Here is a 12027-nt window from a genome sequence, read left to right as displayed (position 1 = left end):
GACCTGAACTCAGGTAAGCACTTTGCTGGGTCATTTCCCAGCCTCTGGAGAGAAGACTCTGGATCCCAAAGAGGCAAATGAAATATGTTAAGCTATGCTCACAATGACAGAATCTCCAAACACTACCCTCTCTACATGAACCTCAAACAGATAGGTAAGGTTTTTTTTTTAAAAAACAGAAATGCATGTTCAGCAAATACATACACATATTGCACCCCCACCCCATACCCCATGATATTCATCAAATGATAGTCGGTCTACAGTGGTTTTTCAGTTAGAGCTGCACCGATTTCTCTGCATTCAAGTTCTCGAGTCATGGAGCCAGATGAGTCACCTAGTAAGCTGTAGGAGCTGAATGCACGACGGAAGAAGTGACAGGAGTGACACGCTGGTACGGAAATCCACCAGATGTGCAAACCAATGGCTGACGTCCACTGTACAGGCTTCATGAAATGAGACCCGCAGATTCACATCTGGATGACATCAACAAGCAGGTGGCTCAAGATTTTCATGGAAAATACAGATTTCAGGAGGGGCCCCCACTCTACCTGCTTGGCATTAGTAAGCTAATTGACTTATTTCACTGAGTTCTTAAAGAATTGCATTTCCACATCTGTCTTTATTCCTTTCACACAGCGCATAGTATGAACAGGATTTCTTGATGGTCTCTTATCAGCAAAATTTTACTGAGGGGGTTTGGGTACCTTGCCCCCCTTGGCTGGCATACACACACACACACACACACACACACACACACACACACACACACACTCATTTAAGTTTCTGTCACTATCAAGAGGACTAGCCTACCTATGGGTTGTGACCCCCTTGGGGGTTGAATGACCCTTTGACAGGGGTCACCTAAGACCATTGGAAGACATAGATATTCACATTGTGATTCTTAATAGCGAAATTACAGTTATGAAGTACCAACAAAAATAATTTTATGGTTGGGGTGCCCACAACATGGGGAGCTGTAGTATTCGCAGTATCAGGAAGGTTGAGAAGCACTGCCCTAGACTATACACATGTGTGGACCCATTCAGAATGAAAAAGGAGGGTTCAACAGGAACACCAGACTCAGGTTCGGGATGCCATCTGTCTGCTTAGTGATTATCTGCCTCTTCCAACCTTCTTCATCAAGAATGTGGGAGGAAGGAGGAGTAATAAAATGAAGAATAAGCCAAGGGTGGTGGTGCACACCTTTAATCCCAGTACTCAGGAGGCAGAGGCAGGTGGATCTCTGAGTTTAAGGGTACCTGGTCTACAGAGCAAGTTTTAAGACAGGCAGGGCTACATAGAGAAACCCTTACTCGGAAAAAAGAAAGAAAGAAGGGATAAAGGGGAGAGAGAGAGAAGATAGAGGAGAGAGAGAAGAGAGAAACCGGGCCTGGAAAGATGGCTCAGTAGTTAAAAGTACTTGTTCTTGCGGAGGACCCAGGTTCAAGTCTCAACACTCACATGGCGACTCACAATAAAGTTTATCACTCTAGTTCCAGAATGTTCATGCTGTAGACATGCATGCAGTCAAAAACACTCATAGAAATAAAATCTTAAAAAAAACATTAAAAAAGTGAAGATTAAAAAATAATTATCTTTCCTGAGAAGCAACCTACTATTGGCCAGGCATATTGTATAGACACTTTATATACATTACTGCTATTACTATTCATGATCACCCGGACAAAAAGTATTCCCATTTCCTAAATCTGGTGAATGAATCACGTGACCGTTAAACCACTTCGCTCAACATTGTGTCCTGGGTACTTGTGGCATCGGGATGATGGTGTAGAAAAGAGCGAAGGAAAATGGTGTATTAAAAAGGGGACATGAGCATCACTCATAACTGGGTGGCATGCCAGCCACTGGTTATATGTATGCGTGTATGTGTACACGTAGGTGTCCATCTTCATCTGTATGTATTCACGTGTGTGTATGAATTCATCCTAAGAAACTCACTGACTTATCCCTTCTTGAAGATGGCCAAGATGGAGAATTAATGAGGTGGCACACACTACTGAGGACAAGGACTTAAGGAGTGTGGGATCTAAGAACCCACACAGTTCTTTGTGTTTCACTGCGCACTGTGATGCACAGCAACGCTTTAGCGCCACTCACTAAGGGAGCTTCCTCAGGAAGCTGCATCAGAAACTATGCCGTTACATCCTTGGAGGCTGGAGCAGGGAGGAAACTGCACTGGGTTTACGCGTTAACGCGTGTTGTAGGTTAGATGGCAGGCATACGTCTTTGTGGGGTTGGAGCAGGAGGGGTGTACCTTTCTGCCTGCTCCTTCCTCTCCTCTTCCATAGTAGGACATTCTTGTGACACTTACCATCCCCCATCTCGTCGGAGAAGGGGAGGCTGAAGACGGCCTCGTCAATCATCCGGTTGGGAAGGTTGGTGTAGAACCTGCCAACTGTGGTCTCCAGGTTGCTAAGCTGGTTCAGCACCATCATGCTGCCCTTAATCACAGGCAAGGCTGTCCGGTCTGGGATGCCATACTTCCCAGAGTTCTGTTCAGCCAGATCCCTAAGGAACGCCAACTCCTTCAAACCAGTCACCCCATCTGTAATCGAAAACAAGGGAAAAACTTGGTTATTGTTAGGCAGCAGTTTGCCATTTAGATCCACTATGAATACAAATGAAGTCTTGCACAGGGCATGGTGGTGCAGGCCTTTAATCCCAGCACTTGGAGGTAGGGGTGAGGGTGGGAGGGTAAGGGCAGGGTGTGCTGGAATTATCAAGATGAGCTTCATCTACATAGTGACTTCCAGGATAGCCAGAGCTACATAGGGAGGCTCTGTCTTGAAAAAAACAAAACCCAAAACCAAACAGACAAAGTCTTGAATGTCCATGGGGTCTATGTGGGGATACTGTCTATGGACCCAGGAAGATACCAGTTCCTACTGCAAACCAAAAGCCAAAACAGAAAATTTCTTCAGTCAAAAGCACAAAGGGATTCTTCAAAAGGCAGTGATGAAAACCACATGGGAAACGAAGGATGTGCTCGTCCTAAACATTTAATTATAATAAGATTTAAATGCTTTGCTGCACTCAATATCTGAAAGCAAAAGTAATAGTTAACAAGTCTGCGTTTAATTTACAGCAGTGGCCGACCTCTGGAGGGCTTTAAGGCCTTTACCATTCATTCCTGCTTTGCCTGTAAAACCACTTGCCAAAAACTCAAGAACTAAATGAAAGAATTATGGCCTGCATTTAGCAATGCTTCTAAACCCTCTTCTCCAAGCTCATTTAATTACAGATGTCTTTATGCTTGATATTGTTAGGATAATACTAAATTTGATTTATTTAATGTGTATCTTTTATATTTATGGGGTATTGAAAACTTTGTAAAAAGATTTAGGCATAGTGGGATGTATTGTTCTACAACATCTGCGTTCCATAGTACAAAAATAAATTTAATAAACCAATTTTTTTTCAGTCTGTTATTGTTGGCATGCAGTCAAAAGGATTAGTAACTGATCTCACATGGGCACCACTATAAACAAGTTCAAGAGCTTTCAGTTGTTGGTGAGACTCTACCACTGCCCTTCCAGGAGATTCTGTCTCCTGTTCTTGAAGACTTAGACAGCAAACTATAAGCTATTTATTTCATTGTTAAAAGAACCTGAAGTGTTCACGGATCACCTACTATAAATATGCCACGCTGTTTTCATCTGTGGAGTGAGTGTATTTCTAACATTCAAAGTTCATTACTAGTTACGAAGTAGCAGCAACATCTAACATATCATCTCTAATTATTCCTTTTTTTTCTGAGACTGGGTCTTACTATGTAACTCCGACTGTGTAGAGCAAGGCTGGCCTTCAACTCAGAGATGTCTCTGCTTCTGCCTGCTGAGAGCTGGGCTTAAAGGCATGTGCCACCATGACTGGCTGATTTCTTTTAAAGACATTATGATCTAGACAAACTTGAATTTCACTCTATACCTTCAAGGCGATAAGAAAGAAATAAAGTTCCTGGGGCAAATCATTTGAGAACCAGATCACTGTTTCCTTTGCTTGGCATAGACTGGTTAAGGGGTGAAGGGGTCTCTTTTAGAGTAAAAGACATGGCTGATTTCTGCCCTCATCTCAAGGGACGCTCGCAGAGGTAAAACGATGCAAGCAGACAACTTGGGCACTAGATGTATTTCCTTTTTGTCCAGTACTGCTCCACTCCCAAAGTGTTAACAAGTGACCAACCTGAATATTTGCTAGGTCTAGAAAGACAGCGTGGGATGGAGGGTTAGAATGTCGACACTATCGGCAATTTTGGATCAACCCATGGCAGATTAGTAAACACACAGGATAGTAAATCCACCAAGACAGACATGCTAGAAACCACATTTCCCAGAGTCCTCTCTGCTGTGTGCTCATAAATTAAAGATGCCAAAAATCAAGTTTTATGGAGTGAACTGAGAGATGGTGAGAGACAGACAGAGATATCAGAATGTTCCAGTTTGAGCCACTTTCTACAGTCTTCAGTAAGCTTCCTTCCTAAACTTCTAGCTTGCTCACCAACATCAACCCGAGGTAAGATGTCCAGCTATTTCCCTGACAGCAATGGCCATGAAAAGTCAACAACCTTCTAGAGATTTCTATATCCCAACTTATGAATTGTCTCCAACATTCCCCGCTTTCAGCTTTCCCTGCAAGCCTGATGACTGAACTCTGAGTTGCTAGCTTTCTTTTTTATATTTTTCTAGTCACTCCAACCATGGTGATCTGCCTCATCCAAATCCCTCAGGCCTTTCTAACTTTCACACACCTGCAATCAAAAGCCATGGGAAGACCACAGTGAGGAAAATGGTTCCAGGGAGTGGGGGAATGTCTTTCAGAGTCTCATAATGGCCCTGCTTCACTATGTGAGCTCTTGGCGGGTCTAGTGAGGGAGTGTCTGCCCCAGGAACAGTAGTCAAAGAACTAGCAGTGACCAGATGTATCTGGTAAGGCAGACGAGAGAGAAACTGAAGAGCTACAGGTAGGTGAACAGAGTTAGCCAGAGGGTTTAAAGTGTGGAGTTGTCATGGGGATGGAAGTGTAGCTAAGACTCTGAAGGACTGGTTCCTGGACAGGTGATAACTGGGGCTTTGACTCAGTGTCTGCCACAGCGATTACTGGCTGTGGGTCTGTCTCCCCATCCTCTCCTGCCTTTAACTCAGCTGTCCTCCTTAGTGGGAGAGCTCTCTGAAGACTAGGAAGCTCATGCAGGTGGTGGACGCCACAGAGGCTTGGGGAATTTCATTTTCCTCCCTTCTCACTCATGAGAGAGAGAAGTTAAGCCATGGCAGGAAGAGTATCTATCAGGCCACCTAAAATGACCCCGATGGGTCAGTGCTCAAGCAAAAAGCGGCTGTCTTCACCCGGCCCTCTTCACCCACCCTAAGTAGACCGCTCCTCTGCTCAGAACACAATGCAAACAGTAAGATGCCTCACACTTGTAAGGGTCATACTCTTGGAAACGTGAAGGTACAGGAGGGAGAGGACACCCTCTGCCCACAGAGGAGGGAACACGAGGGGGAGAGCGGGTACCCACATCTACACAGTGGGGGAGTCATGAGTATCAGGATGCCCTGCTGTGAACACTGCTGAATGAGACTGACCCCAGATGGTAGAGATGCTCTCAGTTGTCAGCTATGCTGTGTGTGACAGGAAACATCATCACTGGCCACCCCTTCCTAGGATCTCTTAGGCACTAGGCTCTATGCTAACTTAAAATTCTTCATTTATGTACATATGTATATGTCTGTAGGTTCATGTGTGCAGGTGGCCACAGAAGCCAGAATAGGCCATCAGATCATTTGGAGCTAGAGTTCCAGGTGTTGGGAGCCGCCTACTGTGGGTGCTGGGATCAGAACTCAGGTCCTTTGCAAGAGTAGCAATCACTCTTGACCTCAGCGCCTTCCCTCCAGCCCTTCTCTGTTAATTTTCAACCGAGGCCATACCGTTGCTTTTATACTCTCCCTGGGCAGTAGAGCTTGTTATTCTCACCTCACAGATAAAAGAGAGGTCTGGAGCTGGCAAACATGGGCCAGCTCCGCACTCAGGAGGCTGAGGCAGGGTCTCAGGTTTGAGACTAGCCCGGGCTATATCATGAGATGTTGCCAAGAAAGATAAAAAGTTGAGGTCTAAAGAGATGAGGAGTCCTGCCATGAGTCTATGCTGGTGGATGGTGACGGTGACCGTGGCAGCTGGATGGTGCGCCTGCACTCCCTCAGGGTGGTCCATAAGGCACTAGATTCAGAATAACAGACTCCTGGCTCCCTCCTGAGAGGGTCTGAGTAAGAACCTGGGGACCATATCTAGAATTTGCATGTTGGGGACACTCTCCACATAATTCTTAGCACATCAAACTGATGGTCATTGTCCCTAAATGAGTGGGGGGGGGCGTGGGTTTCACACAGCTCATACGTGGGACTGGCTACAGGATGAAAACTTTGCCTCTCAGCCACAAGGGAAGACATCACCCAAGGGCTCAGGGTTGATTCCCCGAGGGGGAAGAGCCACGGAAGGAAAGGCCATATACTAATAGGTGTGGTGGCACCAGACGACAGAGGCTATCTGCAGGTGACAGCTGAGGATGCCGGTGGAAGCTCGGGCGTGGGATGGATATCGGGATGCTGCAGAATGGAAAGAACCTAGGCCAGCACTATGGCTTCCTGCGATTCACGGGAGCCGTGAGCATCAACCTCCCTATAGTATCGAAACCTCTGATGACCTAGGTTACGGAGGAGAACTGAAAAAACAGGAGAGAGATGTAAAACTCGGCCAGACCACAGAAGCAGAGGAGAGTCAGGAACTTGTGGTTGGTTAGGCAGAGTCCCGCATCCCAGCACCGGGTATGAGAGAGCTGCTGGTTCCTCCCTCTCCCGACAGCTCTATCAAAGCTCGGGCACAAGTCTGTTTCCCTCTTTGTAAAGCAGATCCTGCCTAGAGGGAACTTTCATCTGAAAGGGAAATCTCGAAACACTGCCTACCGTTCATGAGGGCGTAGGTAAGAATCATTACGGAGTTGTTCAGAAAGCCATTCTCTTCATTGATGACGCGGAGGGTTGCCTTTTTATCTTCTTCTGAGGAGTCCTTTGATGTGATGCCCGCCGACAGGTAAATAATGGCCATGTCTGTATCTAAACAAAAATACACAAACCGGGGTTACATTCGTATTCCGGTGAGAGCCAGCTGTGCCGTCTTCCTTCCCGTTTTCCCGGACTTGCCCACTCGGAGGACCCGGCTGGCCCCTGGTGTCCCGCGTCTTTCCCGCGTGATGGATGTACTGCTGGCTTTCATCTTGCTAATTCCTTTTCCCTTCCATCCTGCGCTCTCTGCACGGCAAGGCCTCACTTATCCAGCGCAAGACGCTCCTGACACATTTACCAGATGAAAGACGGAGATTTCCTCCGGGCACCCACGCTGAGTTCATTTAAGACAGCCTAAAAGGAACCCCCCCCCACCCCACCCCCAGCTTCTGCAATGAGGATTCAGAACACAGCTTATCCCTCCCTCAGACACACAGGGCTAGTAACAGGAGCCACACTTTGGGGTGTGGGGGGGGACTTGGCTTCTTCTAGGGTTCTGCAGACATGGAAAATAACTTGCCAGATCCTAACTACTGTCAAATACATTTGGATTTTGAAGGTTTATCAGTGTGGCAAAATAAAACTATGGACGTAGACGCACCATGTGCTCCAAACTGCTACTGTATGCTTTGTGCGTTTGGGTCATGTAGGCTAAGGGAGTAACCTCTTCATATGTATAACTGGAGAAACAGCTAGAAAACGGGACAGATACCAGTACCAAGTTCACAGAAGCTGCTGGGAGGAAAGGTTGGCCAACTGGAGTAATGGGCAGACAAACTATGTTGGCACAAGAAGGAACGTTAACAAGAAGCCCCAATACACATGTGTGCATTACTTCAATAGGCCTGAAGACGACTTGCCATTTCAATTCAAACCACCCTCTAAAGCAGGCCAAGGAGTAAGTGAGAGGTAAGTGTAACTCAGAAGACCTTCCCCAACGTAGACTGACTCAAGAGTAAGAGTGGCGGGGTCTGGGGAAGACAGCTCAAGGGTTAAAATGATTTTCAAAGGCAACACTTAACAGCTAGATGGGGTAATAGATAACCAGAATCCCAGGGCTGGCAGGGAAGTAGGAATGGATACTGGTTAGCCATTCTGGTCAGGGGGACAAGCTCTAAGTTCACTGAGAGACTCTGTCACCACAATAAGGTAAAGGAGTGACTGAGGAGGAGGAGGCATCCTGGCATCAAACCCTGGCATGGGTGTCCCCAACTTCCTGCAGTGTTGCTGTACTGCGCAGTGTTCTTGCAGAGCTGCTGCATGGGTTACACAGAGTGCAGTTCTGCTGCAGCTTGGCTGCACATTGCTGTGTTGTCCAGAATGCCACAGTCTGTTTGCAGAGTGCAGACAGAGCTGTTTGCTGCCCACACACAGACACAGAGAACTGAGGAGGAAGAAAGCGCCATGGGGATGGGGACAATGAACTGCCAACTACTAAAGATAACAAGGCAGGGATGGAAAGAAGCTGGGCTTCTGTATTTCTTTCTAACGCAAAGGCCTTTGAGTCAATAGATAGCTTTTGGACATGCTGTAGGGAATCGTGCCTTGTGTAGTGAAATGCTTGTATACACCTTCATTTCTACAGGTCCCGCTGCTGGCATTTCACTGGGGCTATGAGTAACCACGGCAGGCAGTCTAGCTGCTTCATGACCCATCTCATAATGAGGGTGGGTGGGATGGAATGACCCACCCTGTGTAGAACGCATCAAAGGTGATGGTGTTACGGTTATGTGGTACAAAGTAATATGTAACGAATGCAAGTGCCATTAACATTATTCTAAGAGACATCCACAATTCTTGCAGTTTGTGAACTTGCATTTTAGATTCTGAAGTATTCATTGCTATCTTTGCATAGATTAATAGTTTATGTAGTATCAATGCTACAGACAGTCAGACTGAATTTAGTAAAGTTGGGCTAACAATAAATATATCCATCCTTTACTGCTAGTGAAGCCAGTTGAGATGCTCGGGATGTACTGCCTGCAAATGCGTCTTTATGCACTCACTGGAGATCAGGAAGAGAAAGCTGATGAAAGAAGAGAAATCCCTAAGTCTTAGGAAGACTCCCACATTAGTCCCAGATGTCAATATTTTCTCAGTTGTAACTATATTCCTGCATGCCACTTTACTAGAGTCTGAGATAGCTCATTTAAGCTTTACACTAAAAATAAGTGTCCAACAAACCACAGAATAAAATAGTTCCACGTCCCACCAGAGAGGGCACAGCTGTGTCACAGGGTCACAGAAAGAAAGAAAGAAAGAAAGAAAGAAAGAAAGAAAGAAAGAAAGAAACGATCATTAAGACAAAAAATTCCCAAAGGACCATGAGACAAAAAGTCAACAAAAATACCATTGGTTTTGTGTTAGCCAGCTACTGCTGGGCATGAGGCCCACCCTTAAGTGCTTAATCTACCCGGTAGAGAAAATTATTTTTTTCTTTTACAAGCAGGTGTCAAATGGAGATAGTGTCTCGGATAGGCATGATGAAGACATCCCATTTAGGACTGAGTGTTCCGAGGTCTCTCACCCTTTGCACATTGTCTAGTTGTGGGTCTCTGTGTCTGTGCCCATCTTCTGCAGGAGGAAGCCTCTCTGACAATGGTGGAGCCAGGCACCGATCTGTGTCCCCGGTCTGGGGTGCTCACTCAGCAGTTTTACTAAGTTTGGTCTTTGCTCACTGGATTCTCTCCTGAGTCACCCACTGGTGGGAATGTATAACACTGGTAAACTTAGAGGTGGCTAATTTTAGGGATCTGGGGACTCAGAGACTCTCTAAGTAACCAGCATGTACTAGAATCAATATCAGGGGAAAAGCAATTCAGATTGAGCCCTGCCCACACAATCAGATCTATACTTGAAACCATTTTCCTTCTATGAGATGATCTCGCAAACAACCACACCCAAACACCGAAGAAACACCCTAAAAGGGTAATGGGGTTCCTTATGGATCTCCCAAGGGACTGAAAAGAGAACCCTACTTTGGATAAACATTTTAGGTTCTGAATGGTACAAGATAAATTAATACAAAACTAGAAAACCTGATAAAGCCTGGCTTCGGTTTATGGTCCTGATGTGGGGAGATGCTTCCCTTTTGTCTACGGGTCACCCTGACAGTAATCCTACAGGGTGGGTCCCACTGCTGTAAATGAGCTGCGACTAGAAGGCTCATAGGGAATGGAGCAGAGTAACGACAGCCAACATTGCTGAACAGTTATGAAATAGTCCAGGGACTTGTCATCCCCACCTCACAGGTTAGGCCAATTATGGATCATTCAATCAATATTCCCATGCTTACAAAGTCAGAAAAGGTTCAGCAGAGTTGAAACCCAAGATCCAAATACTGAACCACTAGGTCATGTTGTCTGGGACACTACAAAACCTGTCACCATGATAGGGAAAGTAGGCATTCCTAAAGCAGATCCTTAAACCCAGTTGGGTTCTTTTGCCTCTGAATTGCCAATAGAGACAGCAAAGATGGGGACTACAAGCCAATCTTTGGAAATATCTCATTTGAACTAAAAAAAAAAAAAAAAAACTTCTCTGAGCACTCTGGACCTGCGCTATCAAAAGCCGTCCAACTTTCTGATGGCCAGTCTTCTTGTCATTTTTTGTTTACCAGGATAAGAAACCAAATCCAAAACAAACAAAAGCAAGGAGAAAGCCTCCCATGAGACCAGGCTTGCTGCCAATGAGTAGTACAAAGAGGTCCGTGAGAAGAGGGTTAATAAGGTTTTCAAGTAGGAGGAGCAATAACATTTGACAGTTCACAGAGAAAAATCCAGATCTCTGCCTTCTCTCAGATCAGAGGATACAACCATGCTGGTGCCGCCCGCCCTGCCAAAGCAAGCTCCGCTACCATCCCCGCATCTCCAGGGGGTGCCCACCATCACCTCTCTAGGTGTCTAGGTGCTGCAGGCATCTGGGTTTGCCACTGCTAGTTTAACACCTCCCTCCTTTATCTGAGCAAGACAGCAACTAACACTGGGCAGAAACTCCCAGGACAGGTGGCTAACTCAAGAGTGGAGCAGAGACCACTTCTGGCGAGGGCCTGTGACAGCCTGGTCCGATCACTAGTTTGCTTTCTGTTGTTTCATGTGGGAAACAGGATCGACTTCGGAGGAAAGGGTGGATCTTATAGCAGGAACCTGCAGGCAGGAAGTAAAGTCATGGCGGAACATGGCTTACTGGCTGGCTTGTTCTACTTGCTTTGATCCTACCCCAAGGGTGAGGACTTCCCCTCCAGAGAGCTGGCTTTATCAATTATTAATCAAGAAAATGCCCTACTGACATGAACAGGTCAATCTGATGGTGATAATTCCTTAAATGAGGCTCCCTCTTCCTAGATAATACTAGTTTATGCAAAGTTGACAAGAACTAACTGGCACTCCCTGTCTCAGGAGGTAAGCACTGACCACTAGCCTCATGGAACTATGTGTGGACGGCTGAACACTAAGTCCATAATATTGGCCTGTGTGTGGCTGGTGCTTGCTCTTGCTGGTAGGCAAGATTCTGAGAAGGCGCGCTCAGAGTATCCATTGTCCTTCATTTCCCCATCTGTGCTTGGGCCTAAGCTGTAACTTAGGTCTAACACTGGAAGACAGCAGCAGGTCGCTCCCGTGACCCGACAGAGAGAGGGTGAATCTTGAAGATAAAACTGGTTAAGAGCAACTTGATTAAATGAAAATGGGGCATGATTCTGAGTCCGTGAGAAGACAGTATTTAGGGTCCCAATACCAGGGACCTGAAGTAGAAGAGACATTTCCTCATAGGCCTTCAAGAAGCAAAGTGATCCTAGTTTTAGACTCAGAAGGAAATGGAATCTCCCACTAAAGTCACGCGCTCACAAGAGAACTGGGAACCTCAGTTGAGCCTACAGCCCTGGTTACAGGGAGTTTCCACCTCATGAGGCTCTGAACAGAAGACCTAGCTAAGCTATAGTGACCCAGGGAAA

General features: G+C 46.1%; 1 protein-coding gene across 1 annotated transcript in view; it reads right to left on the bottom strand.

Moving 5' to 3' along the window:
- The window catches only part of Cachd1 (cache domain containing 1), a 234953-nt gene that overhangs the window by 44731 nt on the left and 178195 nt on the right, over nt 1–12027 (bottom strand). Inside the window, exons 8-9 of the mRNA XM_075945092.1 lie at nt 6978–7127; nt 2333–2566 (exon numbers count right to left, since the gene is read on the bottom strand). Coding sequence (XP_075801207.1) covers nt 2333–2566; nt 6978–7127 — 384 coding nt within the window. The remainder of the gene's footprint in view (nt 1–2332; nt 2567–6977; nt 7128–12027) is intronic.

This window comes from Microtus pennsylvanicus, chromosome 13, assembly GCF_037038515.1.
Source record: "Microtus pennsylvanicus isolate mMicPen1 chromosome 13, mMicPen1.hap1, whole genome shotgun sequence".
NCBI lineage: Eukaryota > Metazoa > Chordata > Mammalia > Rodentia > Cricetidae > Microtus > Microtus pennsylvanicus.
The sequence above is the reverse complement of the archived record's forward strand: the minus strand, read 5'-3'. Positions and strand labels throughout refer to the sequence as shown.